Source organism: Anabas testudineus, chromosome 17 (assembly GCF_900324465.2).
Source record: "Anabas testudineus chromosome 17, fAnaTes1.2, whole genome shotgun sequence".
Classification (NCBI taxonomy): domain Eukaryota; kingdom Metazoa; phylum Chordata; class Actinopteri; order Anabantiformes; family Anabantidae; genus Anabas; species Anabas testudineus.
This window is the reverse complement of record NC_046626.1, coordinates 2,794,013-2,821,776: the sequence shown is the minus strand read 5'-3', so window position 1 is coordinate 2,821,776 and position 27,764 is coordinate 2,794,013. Positions and strand designations below refer to the sequence as shown.

The 27,764-nt window shown below is 40.6% G+C and overlaps 1 protein-coding gene across 1 annotated transcript in view; it reads right to left on the bottom strand.

Annotated features, from left to right (window-relative positions):
- Positions 1–27,764, bottom strand: part of dlgap1a (discs, large (Drosophila) homolog-associated protein 1a) — a 109,071-nt gene that overhangs the window by 40,177 nt on the left and 41,130 nt on the right. Inside the window, exons 2-5 of the mRNA XM_026373572.1 lie at positions 15,476–16,991; positions 8,063–8,277; positions 5,808–6,003; positions 1,601–1,883 (exon numbers count right to left, since the gene is read on the bottom strand). Of these exons, the coding sequence (XP_026229357.1) occupies positions 1,601–1,883; positions 5,808–6,003; positions 8,063–8,277; positions 15,476–16,876 (2,095 nt within the window). The 5' untranslated portion in view covers positions 16,877–16,991. The remainder of the gene's footprint in view (positions 1–1,600; positions 1,884–5,807; positions 6,004–8,062; positions 8,278–15,475; positions 16,992–27,764) is intronic.

Here is a 27,764-nt window from a genome sequence, read left to right as displayed (position 1 = left end):
ATGCAACAGGACAATGATTCAAAGCATACAAGTAATTCAACAAAAGAATAGCTTCAGCAGAATAAAGTACACCTTCTGGAGTGTCCCAGTCCTGACCTCAACCCGATTAGAATATTGGTACACTGAAACAGTTTTGTGAAGAGGAGTGGTCCAAAATTACTCCAGATCATTGTGCAGGTCTGATCTGCAACTACAGGAAACGTTTGGTTGAGATTATTACTGCCAAAGACGGGTCAACCAGTTATTAAGTCCAAAGGTTCACATACTTTTTCCACCCTGCACTGTCAATGTTTACGTTATGTTCAATAAAAATATGAAAACATATAATGTTTGTGTTGTATATGTTTTTGTATTTTTGTGAGTTAGATGAAGATCGGAGCACATTTTATGACAAATTAATGCAGAAAACCATGAAATTCCAAAAGGTTCACAAAACAAAAACGAGAATTTTAACATTTCATATGCTTTTAGTTTGAAAATCATTTTGCTAACTGGTGCTAATCCCTTAAATAATTAAGGCATTTTATTCTATATATATATGTATGTATGTATAGGTATGAGGGCTTTTATTGTTATTAAAGAAGACTTTTATTTTGAAAGTTGCAAGGTCATTATTGGGAGCTCAAAATATAATTATATTATTAATATTATTATAAATACATCATCATTCAGAGAAGAGTTAGTTAGTAGACAGCCAATTAAAAAAAATAAAAATAAATAAAAAGTTAAAGATGATAATGTGAAAAGTAATAGCACCCATCACCTAAAGAAGACACACATTTAGCAAGATGATTGACGTTTCGTTGACAAAGCGTCGAGGACTAGTTAACGACTAAAGAAATGAGCGGAATAATAATAAAGGGCAAAGATAACAATAGTATAAGAGCTTTTGCTCAGCTCTCCCACTAATAACTAGAGAAAGCAATTTCTAAAGAAATTACGTGGGAGACCTGATGTGTTGCCAAAAAGATGCCAACCACTTAAAAGCTGCTGACTGATGACTAGTTATCGCAAGTTATTTTCTAGAAGAACATCAAAAACATCAAAGGAAAAGTTGACAAGAGGTCAAAGTTGTCAAAATGAAAAAAGTTCACAAAAAAGTTGACCATAAGAAAAACTTGTAGACAGAGATAAGGCTAAAAATATATGGCAGAAAAAGAGGAAAATAAGGTGCAATGAAGGTCAAAAGAATAATGGACACAAAAAGCAGTTAGAAAAGAAAGACAATGTTAAAACAAAGGTGAAATAAAAGAGGTATAAACCAGTGAAAAACAAGAATTGGACAGTAAATGATAGAAGAAAGAGAAACAAAAATGGCGGAGTAAGAGGAATTTTAACATTTCATATGCTTTCACTTTGAAAATTTAGTGTACTGCACACTGTCATATACTATCATTTGCTAACTGGTGCTACTTTGAATAATGAAACCAAGCAAGTAAATTGAATTTATGCTTTTATTTTGAAGGAATAAGAATAATAAAGAGCTAAGATAATAATAGTGTGACAGCTTTTCAGCTCTCCCACTAATAAAAAGTTCCACTTTCCATGACTCAACTTCCACATTCAGAATAAACTCAATTTACACCCTGTAGCGCCCTACCTGTGCTGCTCTGGATGGTCCTGACGGTAGTGGCAGATGTGCGTGGTGGGGAGGATGGCAGCAGCAGTAGCGGCCTTCCTCCTTCTCCTTCCTCCTCTCCAGCACAGCCCTGGTCAATTGCCCTGACATAGCTGTGGCTCCGCATTCTAAAGCATCCTGGCATAGGCAGTGTGTCCATGGTGTCCATGCTGTCCATGGCAGCCTCCATGGCCTGAGATTGCATCTCACTGTAGACCTGCTCACACACTTGCTCAATCTGCCCGTTCACCTCTACTTCACTCATCTGGAGGAGGAGATGATATGAGAAGAGTAGCAGGCAGAGAGAGAAGGAAACAAATAGGTGAAACAATGAAGAAGTTTAAGAGGAAACATATCAAACATTAGTTGTGTTGAGCTATTGTAATTGTTCTTGTTTAATTTCATTTTTAACAGATTTTACAGCTTTGTGCTGTAGGGCTGTGAAGGTCTTATGAACTAATGAATTACAGTTGCTGCTGCTGTGCCATCATAAAATGGTCACAAAATATATATAAAAATAAAATTTGATGCACACATCAGTGTGCAGTGTATGAAACGACAGGTCAAGCAAACTGAACAAGGCATAACTTCAAATACACTAAAAATAATACAAAAAAAACCTGCCCTCAAGAAAATCTACGTAAATACTTTTCCACAGGTTTCAACTGAAGATAATGTTTTTAGTGTACCAGATTTCTGACTATGCTGCCAAATCAGTTCTTTTTTTGTGACTGTGTATGGCCAGGAGGAAGTTACCATGGAAACAGCACATGGCAACAGCTAGTTTGCTATTAGCTTTTAGCCCTGAAGAACACAGGCTTTCTTCCACAAGAGAGAGACCCAGTTCACCATCACGTGGATGGTTTGCAGCTGGTCAAGGTTGACCTGGCACCTGTCATTTAGGTGTTGATGTTGCCTCTCATGGAGTGGGTGTTTTTTTACTGTATTCTAGATGCCTTTGTTGAAATGTTTTAGATTTCATTTGTGATTTTTCTTTCCTGAATGATACCCAAATTTACCCTCAATATGTTAACTTACCTAACCTTACATATACAAGAAGGAACTAACTTACATTTGCTGCATTGTTACTATTTCTGGTGGAATTTTCTATATTTCCTATTGTCCATAAATCCAACAAAAAGATTATTTGGTTTAGGAGGGCTTTTTCACATAGCACCTGGAAGATTGAGGCAGTAATTTGCCCCTTAATAAATGAATCATCATTTAAAAACTGCATTTTGTATTTAATCAGGTTATCCTTATGTTGTGGTTTTGATCTGCATATATTGCAAAATACAACACTGACAAGAAAAATTATTTTTGCTTGCTGTAGCTGTGGATCAGACCAGCACATCTTTCAGGAGGAATTTTAGCCCATTCTTCCTAGTAGAACTGCTTTAGCTCTGTTATATTCTTTGGACGTTTCATGTGTATGGTTCTCTTCAAGTCGTTTCATACCATCTCATTTAGGTTGAGGTCTTGACTCAGACTTGGCCACTCCAAACGGTGGATTTAGTTTTTCTGAAGCCATTCCGTTGTGGACTTGCTCCATTGTTTTAACTAATTGTCCTGTCTAGACTTTCAGCTTACATATACACATTCTCACATTGTCCTGAAGATTTTTTTGATACACTTAGGAATTCATCTTTTCCCCTAAAAACTGCAAGCTGGCCCAAATCATAATGTTTCCTCCACCATACTATACAATTGGGATGATGTTTTCATGATCATATGTAGTGCACTTTTTATGCCAGATTTAGTGCTGTGTGGTCTTTATATATAGTTCAATATAGTTTTATCAGTCCACAAAACATTTTGCCAATACCGCTATGAAGTGTCAATGTGCTCTTTCGCAAACTTCAGGAGTGAAATGTTCTTTTTAGTAAGCAGCGTTTACCTTCGTTGCTTGTTGCATGTTTTACGTACTGTAGACTCATGAACACAGATGTTAGCCAGTTCCAATGACGCTTTCAAATCTTTAGCTGTCACTTCCGGTTGTTTATTTACCTCATTGATGAATGTTTGTTGTGCTCTTGAGGTCATTTTGACTGGCTGCCCACTTCTTGGTAGTGTAACCACAGTCCCAAAGTGCCTACATTTGTAGATTGTTTGCCTAAAACAAGGCATGGCTCACATAGGCATATTATTTATGTGCGGAGCAAACTCTAAAAAGTTTGAGGGTTTTGTCAATCAAAGTAGCTCTAGTGCACACCTACAAACTAATTTTCTACCCGACTCCAATGAGGTTGTTTGAGGTCATTATTCCAAGGGTTCACATACTTTTTCCACTAGCACTATGAGGTTGTTATGGTATAAAGACATATAAGATCTGAATTTTTTGTCAGGGTTCCTGCCTCATCCCCGTCCTTTTGGGTTTTTTTTGTCTCCCCCTGGTGTTTCCCTGGTCTCCTTTCCTCCACTCTCCTAGATTAAGTATTGACTGACTCATTTCCCCTGTGTGTTCCTTTTGTTTTATAAGCTCCCCTCAGTCTTTTTTTCATTGCTGGTTTGTTGTGCATCACATGCCCATGATACACCACACGCAGCACCACACCCTCCATCACTCCGGTTTGTTCATTTGTCTGTCAAGGATTGTTTTATGGACTTTGCCTCTGTTTGTTGGATTTTGTTCCTGTTTGTAAGTCTGTGTCTTGCCTGCCTTTGCAGTGCCTTTTTGTTGTCACTTTGTATTGTTTGGATTGTATGTTTTTTTGCGTTTTGTCTGCCTTTGGCAGTGATTTTTTGTTTGTTACTTTGTATTATCGGTGAGTTTGTTTGTGTTCCATTAGCGTTTGTGCCTCGTGCTTTGTTTTGTGATAGTTTGTTGGTTGATAGTTTGCATTTTTGTGCATTGATTGTTTAGTTGGTATGTTTTAGTTTATTTAGTTTGTATTTTTGCCTGCATTACTGCAGTTTTTTAAGTTGGCACTTTGTATGTCTGGTTAATGGTTTTGTTTGTATTTTTCCAACGTGTTTTCGGGTCTCTTTAACTTGATACTTTGTTTGGCTATATTCGTGCTTGTTTTGTTTTCCCTTGTCATGTTGTTTCCCTGTGTCCCCTGTGTTTTGGACAGGGTTGAATAAATTAAGTTTTTTGTACCTGTTTGTCCCTGTCAGTTATATCCTTACATTTTTCTTATATTAGGCACATTATACAGTATTTGTTAATACTCTTGACTTAGATGAAGTTTACATCGCATTTTATGACAAATTAATGCAGAAAATCATGAAATTCCAAAATATTATACTTTTTCTTTCTAGTATATGTGTCCTTTAAGATTTGTAGAATTGGAAACATGCCTCTCATCCCCAGTACAACCCTTAGAGACATGCTGGTGGTGTCTTCTGCACTAACCTAGGAATTGTGCTGAAATTTAGTTTAGAGGCTACTTTTAAGTGAAGTATTTATGCCTGCAGGCAAAATTCATATGTAACAAAAGATAACACAATTATTTAAAACATAAAATAAAAGTTCTGTAGTTATCAATGACTCTACTAAGAATTTGTACCAGGTTATAGAAGGGGTGCTTTCCTACACTGAGATGCTAAGTTCAGATAGTATTTCATATTATAAAAAGGATAGGTGCTCTGTTTTTAAATTTAGAATCTTATTGAGTTCTATCATTTATTTACTTAGTTGCTCAAATTTAGCAGCACTGCAAGAAAAAACACCAACAAGCCAAACAATAACCGCCTTGCAGTTGTACAGTATGTTACTGGTAACCAATCATGTTAACATAACATGCTAGGACCCATATGTACAATAATAGAATTCCTGTAAGCGTTCCAGTGAAATCAAATTCACAACAATAAGACGATATGAGGCAATGGTGACTTTGAAGGAATGGAAATACAGATGCATGGCAACTGAACAAACTCAACTTCTTTGCTGATGCTGGCATTGCAATTCTTGGTTATTTAGCTAAGTTTGTTTGTTTTATTATATGGTCTATTCCAAGTTGTTCATTTTAAAACTATCTGTATTGGACACCAGTGAACAAGCATCTGCCATATAGATGGATGCATATCCATCTATATGGCATGATATCTGTTTTGATATTGTGCATATCGAAACAGATATCAAAACAATAGCATTATGCTAAAGTCGCCCTAGTCTTTGTTGTATTTGAGTTGAAAAGATTAGGTAGGATAGACTGAAGATATAAATGCGGTAGTACTGGTAACCAACCTGACTGATGGTGCTCATGGCCCTCATGTAGCTTTCATTGCGTGAACGATATTGAGGTGAGGACAGCAGCGATTTGGGGTCGAGCAGAGTTTTGGGGTCCAGAGTATCCAGGCTTCTATTGATTGAAACCTCACTCACCGCACGCAGGTAACTGTGGCTTCTGATTTGCAGTTTGGGAGAGTGCTCCGTTGAAATCCTGACACAGTGAAGAAAGGGATGAACATTGGTTTATTCATTATATTGTTTTGTAAATATAGCAGTCAAGATTGCATAACATATTTTGGGTTAGGGTTGTTTCATAGTGTCCTATAATTTTCATGTGACAGAAACACAAAGTCTAATACAATAAAGAATATAAGACTTTTTTATTAATTGATAATTACATTATTCTAATTTAAATCCAGTAAGCCATCTTTGAAACAATGATTTTCCTCCTGACTGTAAAAACATCAGACCTCCAAAACTTCCAATTGCTAAGATAAGATAAGCATTATTAATCCCTGAACGGAAATATTGAACAGCAAACCATGTGAAAATACATTACAATTCAGTTTAGTTTCACTTCATAACTAAAACAAAGATCACTGATGTGTGATATGTTCAGTAGTTGACAATGCTAATGATATGAAATTTGGATACAGCACTAACTTCACAAATCCTCTGACTCCTGACAAAAAATTATGTTTCTCACTCAATGCGTACAATTCAAGTCTCATTCTTACCATGTGCAAAGATACTTTGCTAATGAAGCTCATTCTGATTTCAAACAATAGTCAATTTAAAACGGATAGATCCCCTCTGGTGACTTTCAGGAAACTAAAATACAATGACACCAATTTACTAAGGTAGCCATAAGATGCTATGTTGTGGCTGCAACTTCATATCAGTGGGAGGAACATTAATGATCTTATTATCATGTGTTATGAAGTAATTTTAACATGATTGCTGGAGCCACATTTCCACAACAATGGTGTTTTCTTCTGTAGTTGTTTTTTAAATCACTGTTTTAACTGCAGAAACAAACTAGTGAAGTTCATTGCATAGTTTCTTTTATAAGTTGATCTCTTGTGAAATTAGCTACCTCAGCAATAAATATTAGTGGATTTAAATGACTTTACCATGCATAAGCTGAGTTACAACACCACAGCCTTAATATTTTCTGTCTGTCAAAAGTCTGCTCATGCTACATCCAAAACTAAATGGTTTTGAATTTGAACTGTCATGGTCTCTAGCCACACTTAATACCATATATGGTATTATCATTGCTCTCTGTCTGTGCCTCTCCACTCTCTCCCGTTGATTACCTGATCAATTCCACTCGTTCTTAGACACTCTCTGATAAGCAGAACTGCAGCCCTCTCTTCCCCGCCACATTGTCTGCATTCATTGTTGAAGCAACTCTAACCTGCTACCTGTAAGTTGACCTGATCTGTGGATCATTCTCTTTGAATTGTGGATTTTGGATTTGTTTGCCTTTCTGATTGCTACACTGGATTTTGTTACATGTTTACAGCTGGACTGTCTCTTAGATCGTGAATTTCATAATGAGCCTGTGTTTACTGCTATAATCCCTCTCCAGCCTCATTTAGCCTGCACCACCCCCCCCCCCCCCCCCCCCCCCCCCCCAGTTTCTGCCTCATTTAATCACCTCTCATCCTCTATTCTATCCTGAGCCCTTCCCATTATTCGCCATTATGTGGACTACACCTTCCAGAATTCTCTTGTAGTGTGACACCTTTTCCGGGTTACTTCCTGGTTTTCACTACTATCTCAATAGTGAGTCTCAGTTGCACGATTTCTCATTCACTGCACCTGCTTAGCCTGACTCTCCTCTGCTCCTTTTACATCTCTTGTCCCCAAATCAGATCCTCTTCTCACCAGATTCCCGGAACTCCTTCTGTACACCCGAGCTACTTAAAATAAACCTTTTTTTAACCAGTCGTAGCCTGTTGTCTTCTCCTTGAGTCCAGTAGTGGTTGAAACTGTCACATGACCTTAACAGTCTAAATCTAAATGTAGCTTGATATAGCTGTGTCAATTTAAAGTTGGCTTAAATTTTATTTAATTCAAAAACAAAGTAGAGTAAATTGGTGAACATTCTTCAGTCTGAAGAAGCTACTTGGATGAGTAGCGAAGCGTTTCAACCTAACAAAAGGAAGTCCAGTTGCCTGTCCAGATGACTCAACTTCCGTAAAAGTAGAGTAAAACAACAAAATTATAATTTATTAATAAATTAATTATAATTTTTTTCTTACTGTAGAGTGGTCATCTCAGTCAGTGATGGCTGTGTGGCTTTTAGGTAGCTGGCCCGACGTGCCTGGATCTTGGGAGAGGGTTTGGGACTCCCATCAGAGTCTCCACTGTCATCTTCAGCCATGGCTTTGACATAGCTGCCGCTTCTCATCCTCCGACATGGGATGTCGTCCTCCTTCCCCAGAGGAGAAAAGCTGCCCCACTCATCCTGAGGTACCTAATAAGCAAGTGCACAGGATAGTGTCAGGAGGATCCACTCCATTTCCATCTAAGTCCCAGCCACCACACTGGATCAATAAACTATCCTGAAGACACATGGAACCAATAAAAATACAGCAAACATGCAGTGAAATGACAAAAACAGTACACAGTTTGGGTTGCTCTGAAAATGTTTTCTGGCTAATTAACACACCCATACTTCTGTTTTCCAGGAGTCAGCTCAGGTCACCAACACTGAACCAAGTCCATACATGAGCAAAGGAGAGCATGTAGTTTGCATGTCAGTGAATGAAGTGAATGAAATGTACAAATTCAGATATAGTGAAATTCAGTTTGTACAGCTTATTGATGACAATAAAATTTATTTTTAAAAGTTGCTTTTTCCAGAGCTATAGCAGGTCATTTGAAAATAAAAGTGCATGTGTGGATACACAACACTGGTATTAAATGAAAAAATATGATCAATAAAAGAATCTGCAACTGTATGCGTTATAAGCCCATCTTGCACAAACAGTTTTCAATATGTTGACTTGTAAAAGGAAGGAGTAATTTGTGTTGTGGTTTTCCTGAGGCTTTACACAATAAAAGCTGGTTTTACAGTATATTTTTCTCATAGCCTGGACAACAAAATATACATGAATATATAAAAATATTTCTTTTTTGTTCACTTTTTTTAAATGAGTGAATTATGCACTTTTTTATACTACTAAGTGATTCTGGTCCCCGTCTGAAGTGTTCATTAATACGTGAGTGAATTATGCACTCTTTTATACTACTGAGTGATTCTGGTCCCCGTCTGAAGTGCTCATTGATATAGCAATGCTTGTTTTGTATAGCAATATTGAATATTCTGGTGAAAATACATTGCCATTGAACTTGAAATTGACACAATCATTATTAAAATATTAATCTAAAGCCAGTTCAGTAAATTGATATTTTTATTGTAATAACAGAAAACAGAAACCTGTTGAATGTTTCTTTCAAAACATACTCTAAATGTATACATCCAGTATCACCTCATTGCAGGAGAAAGGGCTGAAGGCTGTGTAAGGCCTATTAATGCTGAAATAGAGCCCCACTGATTAGTCTCAAAAGATTTTTAAATAGGCAACTAAAGAAAAGTATGAAAGCTTGTATCCTCAGACAAGTCAGAGGCCTGTATGGGCTTAAGTACTGTACATGTGACTGCTTTTGTCTGGAGACCAGTGGGTCTCACCAAGCCTAGTGAACTGAGAGTTTATAATAATAACAGTATGTTAAGTAGTTCTTATAGTCTGTGGTCTGTCTTTATACAACCTACTTTAGCTCATTATTTTTAATTAGCCATACCTTTTGTGCCAGCTAGAGCAATTCCAGCAGTGTTTGTCATACATACTACCTTTAGACTAAAAACCAGAGTGAGAGTGAGAAGTGAGACAGACAACAACAGACAGACAGCAGAAGAATTGCACCCCTACCCTGACTAATTATATATGAATCACCAAGAGAAAGAAGCTGAACAGATACGCTGGTCTACATGTCTGTCTTGCTCTCTTTCTCTCTCTCTCTGAATGTGTGTGTGCGCGCGTGACGTCAAAGAGACACAAATGAGCAGTTTGGCTATAATAAGAGAATGCGGGGAAAAGACCAGCTGCAGTAGCTTCAGCAGCACTTTTCACCCACGCACAGGCCTCACTTCCACTGCAGCTCTTTGCTATTGGCCGAGGAGCAGTGGAACACCACTTTCTGTGGTTACATCTGATGTATTTCTGTCAACCAATTCTCTCTCTCTGTCTAAATTTTAAGAAATAAGTTATTGTGCATGTTACATTCAGTGTATATATAGTGTGTTTAAAGCATGTACTTTGTAGATTATATCATCGCCTGTACATCGTTTCCTTGGCAACACTAGGCTGTTTTGATGTCTTAATGCAGCAGTTTCAAGAATAGCAGGTACTGGACCATGCAGCCAGCAGCCGTGTTGTTGAAATGCTGAAAATAATTATTTGCTGTTGTACATATATAGCCAAAAGGAATGGGTATTGCTTCCCTTTTTTTTCTTTTACCATTGCTAATACAGCTATTTGCCTCTACCAGTGAGTCATGTTGCTGCTTTGCTGCAGAGAATTAGTTTATTAGAAGTTTATTAGAAATACCAGCCAGATTTACAGCAATTGCAGCAAAGGAGTCATTACTTACTTTAAAATCCTTTTTATAAACAACAAGAACTCGATCCAAAAAACAGAATGATTGGACATTAATGACGTTTTTCCTGATGAGTCCAAAGATTTTTGTCTTCAACTGCAGTGTACTTGTTACTGTTACTGTTACTGAGAAGCACTGAGGTGGAGTTGAGATGATGTGGGGGTGCTCTGACACCAAACACACCTAGGTTATGTGGGCCCTATTTGCCCAAGAAGGAGACTAATGGAGTGCTGCATCAGATGACCTGGCCTCCAGTATTATCCAATCTGAATTCGTTTGAGAAGATTTGGGATGAATTGGACCAAAGAGTGAGGGAAAGTAGCCAACAAGTACAGTGACTGCAATAAAAATAAAAATACAACCAAATTGTTTACTTACTTATATTCAGGGTCAGGGGAGTTACCTGGCCAGTGAAGCACTGAGATTTATTTGTCTTTCTGCCACTTATTAACTGCCTTGGTCTTGTCTGCCAGAGCCACATCATGCATGAAATGTGCGTACAAGTGAATGTGCCAAACGACATCAGATGTTGGTGCAAAACTGTTAAATACCTGCTTCCGTTCATAGTTTAATTCTTGGGGAGGAAGTACAGGCCCCCTCTCACCAAATTACCACTAAATGCACCCCACACTATCCCACTGTCAGGCTGTTTAACAGTTATAACAGTGTAAAATGCGTCATAGCTGGACATAACACTTGGCTGATGCACAACTTTGGACCCTTCTCTCACAAGTCTAAATCAGAAAAAAAATCCCTTTCCTCTAGTCCTGTGATGTCCAGTGTTGATATAATTTGCAGTTCATCCGTTTGTCTTTATTGCCTTTAATAAAAGTGTCTTCTTGGCAGCACGCCAAGCCAGACATCCCAGGTACTTCTAGAGCCGGTCCTGGATAGTGCGTGAAGAAGCACTCTGGAGAAGATCTGTTAGCTTTATCTTTAATTCAGCAGCTGTCATCCATGGATTTTTCATCACCTCACGTTTCAAGATGACATCTGTTCTTGTTGTAGTTTTCCTTGGGTGGTTAAGCCAACTTTTCTTATGGGTGTGACATTACACAGAGGTAGATAGTGATAGATACTCTACCACCAGTGGTGGTAGAGATCGATGTGGCCTGGTGGCTCAGTGGGTATCATCTGCTTTGGATGCAGATGGTTCGGGGTTCAAACCCCACCACAGACACCAGGTGTGTCCTTGAGCGAGACACTCCACGCTAGCTCCCCGGGTGCTGCATGTAGCTGCCCACTCCTCCCCCCCAGGGGATGGGTTAAATGCAGAGACAAATTTCATCTGTAAAATGTGACAAATGACAAAATAAAGGTGTTTCTTCTTCTTCTTCTTCTAAATACTTGTTGCCTAACAATCCATAGGACAGTTAGCTAGCCACACATACATGAAACACTAAGCCAGTATCAAGTCTTTTTTTAAATGTAAAGATATTTTTTTGGCAAACAATGTAAAGATTTTTTTGTGGCCACCATACTCAACACCTCTGGAAACTCTGAAAAATTCATTCCAGGTGACTACATCATTAGGCTGACTGAGAGAAGAGTGTGCAAAGCTGTCATAAAAGCAAAAGGTGGCTACTACTCAGACTTGGTCTCCAACCAACAACAACAAGCAGTCCTCATCTGCTCTTGTAGGTGGTCAGAGTCAAAAAGAATCCTGTTCAGTGAAAGGTTTGACTGTTGTAAAAATAACAATAACGAGTAAAAACAGTGGACATGCAATGCCCTGGGTTATCTGGACAGTTAAGACTGTCACTCTAAGTATGGGCAAAGTGGTTTTCACATTACTAATACTATCAGCAACAACTACGCAGCCATGCTATACTCTTATCTCTTTTTTCACTGATCTTGCTTGATTAGGCGATCCTAAACTTGTAGCTGCTGGAAAGATTTCACTGTGGAACCTCTGTGTGGGATGTATTGACGAGTAGGAGACTAGTATGTTTAGTGTACAGACCTGCAAAAGAGTTCCTAATCATACACACAGACAAATACACACTTTTAAGTACAAGATAATACAAGAAACAAGATAATCAAACACAGCACACAGTAGAGCAGAAATCTACATCCTTCATTTGTTTTCGCCTAAACAGCTTCTGTCAATCAATGGAGCTTAGGATTGGATGCTTGATGCTTGTGTCAAAGACTCAGTTGTAATATTGTTTTGACACAAAATATTCTATTTGTACCATGACAATTAGTTTGAGGATAAAAGTAAATTAGATTTTAGTTATCACATTAGAATATAGTTGTTCACTTTAGGAACTCACTACCACTAGTGGAAGGTGTAAGCAGGTAGTAGATAGAAGAATCACATGTTCACGTGTCTTTATAATTTACTCATGCAGTCATTCATTCTTTGCATAATATTTGCATATTTGCATTTTCATCTCAAACAACATTGTGCCTTGTTTTTAGTAATGTTAGAAGTTTACTGAGTGGGGCAATCTACTGATATAAAACAACAACATTTAGGTAAAGTGAATGGGATATTAATACAAATACTAAACATAGAAGGCACAATTAATTGAGCTGATCAAATTGCCAAACATATGAAACCTTTATGCTTTTTCAAGGCAGATAACACCCCTCACAACACTACAAGTCAACACAGCACACCAAAACAAGCCATATAGACAAATACTGTGAAGCAACGCAAGATAACACTTAGAAAGGCTGGAAGGAAAGCACTAATTAAAAATGAGGTCTACAAACAGGAAAGAATGTCATTCTTCATGAGTTCATGTTTTACCTAGCATTCAGAGAGTAAGGCTGCTACTGGCTCTGCACTTACTTCTCTCTTCAACTCAAAAGGAGGAAAGAGGAGGAAGAGGAGAAGGAAAAGGGAGGCACTCCGAACCAAGAAGAAGTAAAGGAGGTGGAGGTGGGTTACAAGGGGTTAGGTGGATAAAAAGTGTGGCAGTGAGTTGGGTGAGTGGAAGAAAGGCAGGAGGGAAGTAGTGGTGGAAGTAGGATGTGGCTTTGGGGTTCTTGGGAAGAAAATAGACTGGTTATAGGGAGCAATGTTCCTTCTAAAGCTGTGGACGCACTACAGTATTTTTACACACTTAACTACTCATTTTAGGTGTTAAGGGGGGTTGGGCAGAAGTGTGACTATTACATCCTTCACATCCTCCCCACCCTTTGTTTCACCTAACAAGTCTATTCAGGCCAAGGGGTAGAGTAAAACCAAACCTGGAAGGTATGTCTATGACTCTAAATTCTAATATTTTGAGAAAGCTTTAGACTGAATGATGGCTAAAGCCCTTACTAGCTTTTGTGTAACCCCAGCCTTAGCTAGTGGTATTCAGTCATGCCTAGTAGCCATAAAAATGTATTTGTCATTCCAACCAAACGCGAAGACATGCAAAGACTGAGTTTGTATAGACTGGACTTTCACACATAACTAGTCCACTAACTGGAGATACACTAATCTCTGCTTAGTTGTCATGTATGCCAACCCAAACATCCCTTGAACCCTTGTTCAATCTGAAAACTATCATACATTACAAGGATGTAAGGTTGTGCTGTCAAACTTTCAATTGCAACTCTGCAGCTGTATCCCCCTTCCACAGACCTAAGTCTCTAACTGTATCATGAAATCATGAAATTATGAAAACAGAAATAGAATATTCAACTACAATAAGAAACTAATTTTTATCCATTATTCAGAGCTCTTTCAGCTCACAATACTGACTCTTACATGAATAATTACGATATATAATACATATTATTATTATTGTTGTTGGTGTTATATTATTATTAATATTATTAACAAATAATAATTGTCTTCTACTGTAAACTACATTTGATTCTAATAAATTCAAGATTAAGAGTTATGAGTAACACTAGCAAGTTCTAACTATGGCAATCCTGATCTAAAAATTGTGGGAATAGAAGACTATGATTTTTAATGTACAGTTAGGTTGAAAAATGATGCAGTGAAGATTAGTTTTTTGAAAACTGTCCTCTGTACAACACCACATTGAATTTGAAATTATACAATACAGATGATGACAAAATGTTGCAAAACACGGTTTACTGCAGATGGATGATGACCCAAAACATTTAGCAAGACTTAAGAGTCAGAAAGACCTACAAACAAGTAGCAGCTGAAGGCAGTTGCAATAAAGGTCTGGCAAAGCATTTCAAGAGGAAAAAACCCAGCATTTGGTCATGTCCATTTTTTTTAGACTTCCGGCATCCAATGACTGCCAAAGACTTTTTTTAAGGCAGTCCTTATTTTTGTAATTACAGTGGAAACCTGTATAAAAATACAACACATTTTCTCACTCTCTGACTAAACCTTTCTGTTTTAGTTAAGTTAGGTTAACATTACCAAAATAATTTGAATAATTAAAAAAAATTGCTTAATGCTTCCCTACTTTTCCTCCAAATGTAATGGTCATTATACCAAACAGCTACATTTTAGTTTCATCAGACCATGGAACATGTCTCCACAAATTAAGATCTTTGCATTTGCAAACTGTAATCTGGCTATTTATGTTGCTTTTAGAGTACAAGCTTCTTCTTCACTGAATGACCTTTCAGCCCATGTCTGTTCAGGACTTGTTTTAGTATGAATAATGTAATGATCAGTTTTACACAGGTCTTTTGCTTTTGTTCTGGGGTTGATGCGCACATTTTGCACCAAAGCACGTTCATCTCTGGGACACAGAACCCATCTCTTTCCTAATGGTATAATGGATGGACATTCCCATGGTCTTTATTGTATGTACACTTCACATGTTGATGTACAGAGGACAAATTCCTATAAAACTTGTATTTCTTCCATTATTTATGGACCTAACCAACAAGAGAATCTTACTTCTAGTGAAATGATTTTGCCATTGGGATATTTTAAAACTCTAATTACTCCACAGCACTGGATACCACTGAATTAGAGGAAACATTGGTGAGGAGAAATTGTGGAGAAAAGGGAGTGTACAGAAGGAAGAGGGGTGAATCAACTGGTTTCGAATGGGAATTGGGGAGGAATTATTTACCTGTAAGAAATGGCAAGAGCGCTCCTGCTGCTGACTGCCCTTAGATTTGACTAGAGCTCTATCTAGGTTTAGGTTACCGGATCCTGCGCTGGCTCGTAGCTGGTTGTGGCTGCTGTTGTTGGTGTAGACCTCTCGGGCCCTGCTCACCGTTAGACTCGATGACCATGCCCCTTTCTTCACAAGGGGCCCGTCCACAAGACCCAGTGGCAGCAAGGGGCCACTTCCTCCACCGATACCGCCACCGCTGTTATTGCTGTTACCACTAACTGGGAGACCTGTCGATGATGCTGCATACTTCACATCATTGTTGCTCCGGGAGGCTTTGAGTGCTGAATGTTGGTGTGTGTGGCCATGGTGTGCATGGGCGTGTGTGTGCTTGTTGAGTGTGCTGTAAGGGTCCATCATAAAATAATGCTGAGACTGTGAGGAGGAGAGACCAGGTAGGGGAGTCTGGGGGAACTTGTCAGAGTGATTGTTGTTGGGGTACCGCCCCATTGTCATGGCTATGGGCGAGGGGGAAATGGAGGGTGAGGGTGGCGGTTGGTGGTGGTGAGGGTGGTAGAGACACAGCTCCCGTTCCAGGTTGTCATCTGAGCTCCAATATCCGGAGCCCGGAGCAGATGCTGAGCCGTGGAGCTGGTGGTGGTGATGATGGTGGCTTCGATGCTTGGGCTCCGCTGATCGACAGCGCTCACGGCTCTTGCTGCGCTTCCGGTGGCGCACTCCCACTGGTGGAGTTTCACCTTCTGGGCTGGCCCTTGAACCACCACCACCACCTCCTCCACCACCACCACCACCATTAACGCTCCCATTATTGGCCCCCTTGGAGGATTGTGTATGGTGTGGGCCCTCCAATGAATGTGACTTGGTGAAGAGTTTCTGGACTGAGTGAACCAGGTGGCGAATTCTCCCTGGGCTGTCGTTGTTGGCCCCCATCCCCCCACTGTGGGCCAGCACTCCTCGTTTGTACTGCAGTGTGTGGTAGCCATCTCTGGAAAATGAGGACTGCCGCTCAAACGGGTCAGCAAAGTTTGCTGGTACCCGGGTGGGCGTTTTACCCCCATAGCCTACTCCACCTCCCCCCCCTCCTCCTCCTCCTCCCATATATGGTACCATGGCCATACACTCATCCTTTACCTCAGGATGGTGAGATGAGGAGGTGGAGTGGCACCTCCTTGGGAAGGTTCCATATGGGACGATGCTGTTGCTGTCAGAGGGGTACGAGGTACGCTGAGCATTATAGTAGGGCAACTCAGCTGGATGTGGCATGGGAATGGGTATGGGCATGTCCATCTGACTGATCAAATATGGCTTGCGGTCAACATGGTGACCCAGTGGATCATATGATGGCTCATAGGAGACCAAGTGATGGTGACCCCGACTACTGGACAGGCCCTTCATGGCAGGGAAAAGAAGGGTGGATAGAAAGAGGAATGATATGGATGAGAGATGCCAGGCAGGCCTGTAATCAGCAGAGGGCTGCAGAAGAACGTCCCTGAGAGAAGAGCTGCAGACTCTGGAAGACAGGAAGAGAGAGGGGAAACAAGGCAAATGGTTAATATTAATGCAGTTAAGGCCAGAGATCCATAATAAATCTATGGGGATGATAACTCATACTAAGGGAATCTTAGACCTTTCTCCTTTCAATCTTTTGACCTTTAGCTTTCCCCTTCTGTACAGTTTTAATAAGAGTCTTTCAGTCATTCAGAATTTGATGATCCTCTTTATTCCCTCTGTGAAAATCATCAAAACATGATGATGACCAAAGGATATAGAAACTGAGAAAACTGGAAGACTTGGAAGTTCATACATAAAGTAATGCAAAATGTGTCTATCCATTTTATTTTATTTTATTTTATTACTTTAACACAAAATTAAATTTTTATTTTAGTTTCAATGAAAAAAGTTTGCTTGACAATCCCTGACATTAAATAATCCAGCTATCTCTCATTAAAATAGCAGTATTGATGATGATTGAAGTGATGCTGAGGATGATATGGTGAACAGAATAATCTTTTTTGTTTGTTTTTACTGTACACTGAAGACATTTAAGTTTGATGTCAAATAATGGATATTCAATTCAATTCAATTTTATTTGTAACGTGCCAAATCACAACTAAACTCATCTCAAGGCACAGTTTAAGACCTTTCAAAATATAACTGTATACACAATTATATGGAAAACCCAACAATCCCACATGAGCAAGCACTAGGCAACAGTGGAAAGGAAAAACTCCCTTTAACGGAAGAAACCTCCAGCAGAACCATGCTCAGAGTGGGCAGCCATCTGCCTTGACAGCAGGTAACAAGCAGCAAAAACATTGGGCAGGTTGGTATGTCCAGCAACTGCACTGGAAAATACAGCTTGCAGGAGGGAGATGCCTGCAGAAGGGTACAGCAAGACGGAGTCTTGACTGGAGTCAACACATTTGCAATAAAAAACATAAGCTTCAAAAGACAAAACTAACACCCCAGCAGGACACAGGGTGCAAAGAACACCTGCAACAGCCCATATACTTTCAAACAGGCCAAGTTTACCTATGATTTTATAATAAGAATACTCGTGTGAGGCGAGCTGCCACTAGCCCCTTGCTAGTGTTCAGGATCCACTGAACCCACACCCTTATTCTCTAAGATTTTATTTACTTACACAAAGTTCAGCCAGAGTGTCTATCCCTTTCTTCTTCACTGTGTACTGTGGACCAAAAATGAATAACTTAAATGAAAAACCCTCATGAAAACCTACTAACCAAGACTGCATAAATCAAATAGACCTTTCAGTCTGGGGCAATCAATAAACAATCTCTGTCTCTGAGCAAAATGGGCAGATGTTAGGATGACCTGGCTCCATGTGTGCAATGTGTGTGTTGGTAGCTACTGCTCCATGTATGATCCTCTATTAGAGGTCAGCTGTCCATTTTCTAATGGGCAGCTTCTACAAACTCCACCAGCAACCCTTTGGGGACTAGGCCCACCTCGAGGCTTTTACTTCTGCTAGGGATTGAAAATGCAACACTTGAACACAGTAAAACCATTAGTAGACCACTTCAAACCTCCAGGCAGACATCACAGTAACACTCTTTAAGCACTTCATAAAAATCTGGTCCAATACTGGTCCAAAAAAACTTAAAAAAAAAGTCTATTGTTAAGCCATCTATTCCTGGTGCACCTGAGATCAGCTGCCCCACTGCTGCAGACAGTTCCCCAAGCTCAATTCTAAAAAAAGAAGTGGGAGTATCCATATCCTTGACTGAAAGGGGATCTCACCAAAGCCTCCTTCACCCTTTCCTGCTAAAAAAAACTTTGATTGTTCTTAAAAGTATCAATCTTTGCAGGATCAGATCCCTTCTGAAAACTATATTCAATTTGTCTTACGTCTTCTTCCAACTCTTGGACTATTTTTTTTATTTTATCTGTAAAATCAAATGTATACTGCTAATTAAAAAACATGTCTGTGTCTTGCCAACCTCCTACAACTGACTAAGTGAATTAAAGTTCCTCTTTCTACCCCTCCAATAAAAACCCTACTGGATTAATGGTATTGTCAACTAACCTCAGCCTAACATTGCTTGATACATAAAATCTGTCCAACCTAGCAGCACTTACCCTATTGTCAGTCACCTTGACCCATGTGTATTGTTTAACTGTAGGATGCTTAAGTCTTCATGCATCTACCATGTCAAAGCATTGAATAATTTTCTTCAGACTGATCCCGGAAAAAAAAAAAAGGTTCTTGACCAATCCTATCCAAGCTAAAATCTATTGTGCAGTCCCAATCCTCTCCCAAATCCTGTAATCCAGATCATATGAATAAATTTGCCTTCTCAAATGTTTAGAGAAACCCTTTCTGGGACCTGATTTGGTGCATAAACATTAACTAGACAATAAGCATCGCTGTTTATTTCAGCATTTATTGAAACAAAAGCGTCTCTTTTCATCCAAAATATCCAGACCACAGGTTGTTTGCAGCACGGCTACAGATGTAATTAATTTCTTGCTATCGAAATATCAAAAACAGGCAAATAGTTTTACAGATCTACCAAAGGTCTCATTCAGGAACCTATTTATTTCATCAATAAAATACAAGTCTCCACTACGCCCACACTCTTCAACCGCAGATGCAGTATCAGAAACTGTGTCATAGTCCGTGTCATCACCTTCACTGAAAACATGACTACACGGGGAGAAGCCTCTGCAAACACGGACCCAGTGTCCTTGCCCGCTCAACCATCCCTCTCACCCTTCTCAACTACTGTGGAGCTGGCCCTGCCCTGTCCGTTTTCCGCATTTACATCGTTGTCAACAACAGCTGTCTGTTCAGCTGCTGCCGCAGAGTGTCTTCACCTATCTCAGTGTGTTCTGCAGGTAACAGGTCAGAGTGACCCACAGCCGCCTGCACCACCGGCTGTTTGTGTGGACAGACAAAGTGCTTGTGACTTGAGCTAGCATAAACTATATAGAATCCACCTTCATATTTCACTCTAAACAACACGTCCAGTTTCTGTGATGGTGAATCTTAAAACATATAGACCTGCCTGCAGAGGGACAGAACATGAGAGGTTTAGGATCAATACACCCCAAACTCACAGATTTCATGCTGGTCAGAAATTTACCGAAGCATCTCACTAGAGATAGTAATTTTGGTGGACGGCACGGAAGGAAAAAGGAACACCTGAACAAACAGGCCATTCAGGGGTATTCTCGATTGGCTGATGCACAAATCTTTCCTCCTTCAAAAATACTACCACTTCCTTATTTATTCATGAGGCAAGTGGCAGATTACTGTGTTCAAGCTCCTCACGCACCCATCACCTGTTCCACTGTTATGGTAGGATCAGACACTACACTAGCTACTACCCCACTACTCCATGCTGAATCGACACAGGTGGCATCTCGGCGGACACCATTATCGGCAACAACCAGTGGTGAAACACAGCTCAATACATATTGTGTCGAAAGTTTTAAGACTAGACTTAAAACTTTCCTTTTTTATAAAGCTTATAGTTAGAGATGGATCAGGTGACTCTGAACCATCTCTTAGTTATGCTGATATAGCTTAATCTGCTGGGGGACCTCTACTGATAAACTGAGCTCCTCTCCTCTCTCCTTTCTCCTGTATCAATGCAAATGCCACCATTGCATGTCATTAACTTTGTGTCTTCTCTCTCTTTTAGTTGTGTTTCCTCCTCTCTGTCTCCCTCTCTCTGTACATCTCCAGAATCCAGTTCATCTGCCCAATGTTCTTGATGCTTGTTGTTGTCTTTATTGCCTGCTGTTCTCTTCTCTCTTCTCTTTCCACTCACCCCAACCGGTCGAGGCAGATGGCCGCCCACTATGAGCCTGGTACTGCTAGAGGTTTCTTCCTCTAAAGGGAGTTTTTCCTCTCCACTGTTGCCTAAAGCTTTCTCAAATGGGATTGTTGGGTTTTTTCTATAATTTTTTGTATAAATATTTTCTGTAAGGTCTTAAACCTGCACTGTAAAGTGCCTTGAGATAACTTCTGTTGTAAATTGGCGCTATACAAATAAAATTGAATTGAATTGAATTGAATATTGTGACACCAAACAAAGAAGATGATTATGCACAAAAACACAAAGAGAAATTATTCCCTGGCTACAGACTGAGAAAAGAAAATTCAAGCTCCGCGCCAGAAGTGTCCTCCACCACTCTCACCGCTTGCGCATGCTCAGAGAAAAGAAAAAAAGAGAAGACAGGTCTGCCTCCCAAACCTGAACTGGGAGCTGGTTCCACTGGAGAGGAGCTTGATACCTAAAGGCTCTGCCTTTCGATCTATATTTGGAATGTGTGGAAACCACAAATAAATAATGGAACTTGATTATTAAGTACTTTAAATGTAATGAAATTAATATCTGCTTCTATTCCTTGGTATGGACACCAACACATAGCACAGAACTTAAATTAAATAACTAAATTTGAGGTGAACAAAGGCTGCATTTCCCTTGTTTCCAATAACTGCATCAAGCCAGCAACTCACATCACCAGATTATCGGTTTCTGCTTATGATAAGCTATTTTCATGCAGTACCTGAATGGGTTTTTTTTTTTCAATGTAGAATTTATCGCAATATAATGTATTACTCATTTACAAAAGTATTTGCATCCCTAATTCAGTACCTTATAGAAGCCCTTTTGGATTTAATTAAAGCTTCAATTGTTCTCACCCTTTCAAACTCCATCAACTTGGATGGGAAGTGTTGGGAAGTGTATGTGAACATTGCCAGATCTCATAGGCATCACCATGTGGTCATATAGTCAACTTAAAGTTAATTTACTTACTTCATATAGTTATGGTATGTAAAAAGGTTTATAGGTAGCAAAGGATTTAAAAGACAAAGAAAGGGAAATAATTAAAAGAGAAGATGTTTGCTTTTTTTTTCGTTTTTCTATTCAGTGTCCAGGGTAAACATATTCATTAAGTAATAGTACTATATTCTGCCTTTCTGTGCCCTTATATAAAAGACTTTGGAAACACTTCAGGAATCAGACTGCTCGCGAGCCAGTTTTATTACAAATTAACAATAATGAACATTTCTGTGGTAGTGTATAGGCTGAAAGCAAGGCTGTATGTGTACTTGCACTTGCGTTTGTGGCAGTTGTGGGATTGCTATGTGTGAGATAGATTCTCTGTCCTTCTTGGCTAATGGCATAGCCACTTAACACAACCTGACAGCCCCACTGGTGCAAGGGCTACTAACAAGCTATAGTAACTCCCTGTAAGCTGGGATAAGCCACACACACTCACACAAACACACAGTGATCAGTAGAACTCCCATTCCCTGTGAAGTTTCCTAAGAATAAATCTGACAGATAAGTTATATACTGTACATTCTGTGGGTTTTTAATGAATACTTTATTGATCCCCTTGGGGAAATTGTGGGTGGACAGCTACTAGACAGTATGTCAGCGCTACACTACAGGGTTTCGGTGTCTTGTCCAAGGACACCTCGGCAAGTAGCCAGGAGGAACTGGGAATCGAACCACCCACCCTGGGGTTCGTAGGCGACTGCCGCCCCCTTTGTCAGGCTCTCTGCCTAACCCTTCCCAGTTTGTTTTATTTTTTCTGTCCCTGTTCTCTCTGTCTCTCACTCATACTCACCTGGCCACACTCCTGCCACTCTGTTTTTCCCAGCCACATCCTGTTATGCCCATAAATGGACCGATTGACTCTCCACGCTTCTCTGGCCTAATTACCAGATCAGCTTCACCTGTGCTTACCCTCTTCATTATAAGCAGGTCTGCAGCCCTCATTTCACTGCCAGATTTTGCCACTTCTCACATGAAGTCACTCGCACCTGATCATCCGTTGCCATGATCATTGTTTCTGAATTAACGTCAGCCACATGCCATCCCTTAACTGGACTACAATTCCCAGCATCCCCTGTTCCATCCCCCTGACCCAGTCTCCTGCATTCACCTGTAGTTTCCCTGGTCCTGACTAACTCAGTAATTTCCCTCAATTCCGGTCCTGTATTTCCTTCCCCCAACTACCTTACCCAGAACCCCCGGTCCACAGTTGTTCTCCAGGTTCCCTGTTTGTCTGTTTTTCTTATTTTCCCACCTGAGTCTCTTAAAAGTAAACCTTTCAACCAATTGCAGTGTTGTCGTGTCCTCCTTTCCATCAGGTCGAGGTAGCAAACCTTACAGTACAATGTGGCCACACCTTGACCCCGATTGTGAAAGACCAACTCAATTGGGAGGTTCTGTCTTTTGTGCACCGTGTTAATTTTAAAATCAGTTTTTACTTCCTGTCTCGTCTTTCCCCATCTATCTCCCCGGTTTCTTGTATGTCCTGGCCATGGATTCTGCTCTTGGTGTTATGGGAACACCAGACTTCCCCCAGTACCTAGTTTTGCACATTATGGGGTAAGGTCTGAAGGGTCTGAAGCGCTCGAAGAACATTACTTAGAATTGAGGGGAGGATTAGAATTTCTGTTCAAGAATCTGGGATTAGAAGAAAGCTTTGAATGTTTGGATTCAGTATGTTAAGGTCTTTGTGGAAAGGAGACCACTTACTGAAATACAGAATTTCAAGATCTTAAGGACTTTGTAATGCCATGCACCCTCGACACCACTCTCTGCCAAAAACCAACAGCCGACCAATCATTCAGTCAGATTGACCCACAGCTAACCCTGGGCCTGCTGCCTGACTTCTTCAGCTGTTCAGCCCACAGCTAACAGCCAGCGTGTCACCCAACCTGACCTGCCAAAGCCCACTAGCTACCCCCCTGCAACACAGCTGGCCTCCATTTTAGTTGGTCTTAAGTCTGACAGTTGCTATCCTGTTCTTCCGACTAGTGTCCAGTCCAGATCAGTGTCCAGCATACCCCCAGCATTTACTCTTTCTGGGAACTTGCCTTTCTTTTCAAGAGAGACCTCTTGGGTTCATCAGTGCCATCTACCTTTGAGATGTCAAGCCTACCATTGGAGATGTCAAGCCTCCTGGTTTCTGGTCCCGTCCATGAATGCTGGGGCCCCAGTTCCCAATCCACCTCTGGTCCCTGTGGCTACCCTTAGAGCTCCAGTCACCATAACAGTTTCTCCTCTGGTTCTGTCGTAGCTGTGGTTCCCGTTTTAGAACTCACTCCACCTCCAGTCCCTGCCACTACTGTGTCAGAACCAGATCCAGCCTCTGCTGTTGCTACTGTTTCAGAGCCAGCTTCAGTTTCTGTCCCAGTTCCCGCCTTAGCTACAGCTCCTGATCCAGCACCAGTCTCTGTAGTTGCAGCTTTTTCAGATCTACACCCAGTTCCTAGCTAATGTTAGCCATCGTAACCATTTTGTGCTAGTAACACTTGAAATTTTGAATGAAGCCAAGGGTTTAGGTCAAAGATACTCAGAATCCGTCCATCTCCTAGTCCTGAAAGTAATCCAGCATTCACAAACTGGTTGGAACAGAACATATAGACTCCCCTTCAAAAGTATTGAAACAGTGAGGCCAATTCCTTTATTTTTGCTGTAAACTGAAAACATTTGAGTTTGACATCAAAAGATCAACATGTCAGCTTTCACTTCCAGGTGTTTACATGTGGATCTAATACACAACTTATGTTGTAGATAGCACCTTTTATTTGAAGCAACCCATTTTTCGCGTGAACAAAAGTATTGGAATAGTAACTCTGGAGACTGACTTGTCCATTCTAAAACCTTCTGTCACAAATAGGAGTGTGGACCCAAAAGCACAATCTGAAGCAGGCTAGAGAGTGAGTGTTATTTGTTCAGCAGGCAGTATATATAAACAAAGAAACGGTGTAAACTAAGGGCGCTGCACTAACAGGCATGTGTGTAAAAAAACAAAAAGACAAAAATACAATAACTGGGTAAACTGCACTAGCAGGCAAGAAAGTCTATCAAAACAGGGTAATAACTGAAATCGGCTGCTCTAGCAGGCAGGAAGACAGATATACAAGCAGTCCAGGATTAATGGATTCAGAGTGTCTTTCAGTGGGGCGGGTTCAGGCAAACAGATGCAATCTGCCTAGAGAAGATGACGAACTGACAGGGGAGCAGAGTTGTGGAGTGGCTTACATAGAGATGGGGCCGAGACAATGACACAAGTTAACCAGATGAACGTTAACAAGGTGCATGGAGGATGAGGAGCAGGAACATGCAGGGGACGTGTGGTATCTGAAATGAGAAAGGGGACCACAGATGAGTACAGACAGAAATGGCAGAAAACAGAATGTGGAAAAATGGTGACAGAACCCCCCTCTCAATGGCCGGCACCAGACGGCCCACCAGGCTGCTCAGGACGGGCACGATGAAAGGACCGCACCAGAGCAGGATCCAGGATGGACCGAGCAGGAACCCAGGAACGCTCTTCAGGACCGTACCCCTCCCAGTCAACCAGATACTGAAGACCCCGACCCCGCCGCCGGGAACTGAGGAGACTGCGGACAGTGAAGGCCGGTGCGCCGCCAATGAGCCAGGCGGGCGGAGGGGGCACGGAGGCGGGAGCCAGAGGACTGGTCCGAACAGCCTTGAGGTGAGAGACATGAAAGGGGGGATTCACCCGGAGGGTCCTAGGGAGCCTGAGTGTCACAGCCACCGGATTGACGATGTTGGAGACAGGAAAAGGACAAACAAAGCGGGGAGCCAGCTTTCTTGAATCCACCCTCAACGGCAGGCCGTGAGTGGACAGCCACACGCATTGTCCTGAGACGTACTGGGGGGCTGGAGAGCGGTGTTTGTTGGCCGTTGTAACGTAGCGGTGGGATGTTCTAAGAAGGGAGCATCAGGAACAAACAGACAGTGGGGTGGACAGACAGGTGGAACAGGGAGATTGGCGGCTGCCAATATATTCTGTGATATATTTCTCCATAGCCAGCCGTTCCTGGAATGAAAGGGAAAAAAGACAACCTCTGGGTGGGATGGACCCTGGGAGAAGGTCTATGGTGCAGTCATATGGTCTGTGCGGTGGCAGAGCGGTAGCTCGGGGTTTGCTGAATACGTCCTTCAGGTCCAGATATTTGGAGGGCAAGGAGTCCAAACAGGGATATGAATCAGAGGAGGAATCAACTCTGGAAACTGCATTGGAGGCGGACGACAGACATGATGATGCACACTGGGGGTGCCACCCCAAGATGGCGCCCGTGGCCCAGTCAATGTGGGGGCAATGTTTACAAAGCCAGGGGTGGCCCAAGATCACAGTATTCTGTGGACATTTAGTAATGAGGAAAGTGGTATTGGTTTTATGGTTACCTGAAACTGTGGTGGACACAGGCTGGGTCCGGTGTGTGATTGTAGGAATAAGTCGTCCATCAATGGCTACGGCTTGTAGCGGTTCAGCAGGCGCACTATCAATTTTCAATTTTCACTTTAAATGTGAGTACACTCTTGGAGAGTTTGTCTTAAAAACATAAACTCTGAAAGCTAATGACTCGATTTAGCTTTTAAGCACCTGTGCATGACATGGCAGTAAATTTTCTTATAGTCAATGCAAATGTAGATAATTGTGAATTGACTCACAACTGTATAAAATTAAGTTTCTAAATATTCATTGTTTATGTAATATTGAGAGAACACAAAAGGTGGAACGCTGCACCTGGACAGTTTAAGGTGTGCACATAACAGAGAATCACACCAGTGTTGTGCTGAGAATTGCATTTTTGCCAAGAATGCCCAGCACCCTCCACATTAAAATCTTGTAGTTGCTATTTGCTGTTAACCAGGGGACTGTAGAGCTTCCATTTACTCGGGAAGGGGGAAGCAAATTAGTCAATTGCAACTTCTATTGCCAAAAATTTGCATCCCTTCATCAACCTACAAAGATAAGCATTTACAATTGCAGCTCTATATATCATCACCAAAACAAATCCTTGAGATTTCTGCCCCTAATTGCTTTTAGTGTACTTTTAATCTGGGTGACATTTAAAATGCTGTGCTATGTTTGACAAAAAGAACAATCTGTTGTGGCCAAAAGCTGTGTAATAGATATATAAGAATATCAATATTGTAGTAAGATCAATATATTCCTTTAACTATTATTATGCAGGCGTGGGTCAGAGTCAGATCCACCCTGTTTTAAACTTCAAGCGGCACACCCCTGCACCATCATATTTCTGAACATTTCTGAAGAGACATGGCTTTGGGTTGAGTTCCATAAACTGGCTTATATTTCTTATCTCCATCAACACAGCAGAAGTGTATTGCTACCTTCTCCATATCTTACATGTGGCTGCAACATCAGGCTGGTCCAAGAGAGTCTTTGGAATTCACCAAAGACAGCACCTTTGCATGTGCTTTTTTTCTTTAATGCTATGCATGATCTTTGCATTCTATACAGTCTTTTTATTTTCACTGTACATTTTCCACAGGCCTTACATCAAAATAATAGTCTTGCAGAGGGACAAAATCAAACCAAAACATTTACCACAAATTCCAAGACTTAAACCTCACTCCTGAAAACAAACAATACTGAAAAGTTAAGTTAAAGTTGACAATCCCAATGCACAATGCACTGGTCCCTGTTAAAGATAAGAAAATTACTATACGAGATGGTTGTTTCATATCGTTTTATATCTCTAATAACTGTTTGAGCCATTGCTGTGCAAGGGTCTAAAATCTCAATTTACTGCTCACTAGTGAGTAAACTACTGAGTTTATGTTATATAGGGAGTAGTGAATGAGATAATAGGAAGTAATCCCACCCAAGCAATATGTTGTACTTTACTAGAGTAAAAGGGGCTTTGGAGTTTAATGCTGCCTGTTTTAGTAAGGATCCTTAATTTTGTTTATTTATATAGCACTATTGCAACAATATTCATCTCAAA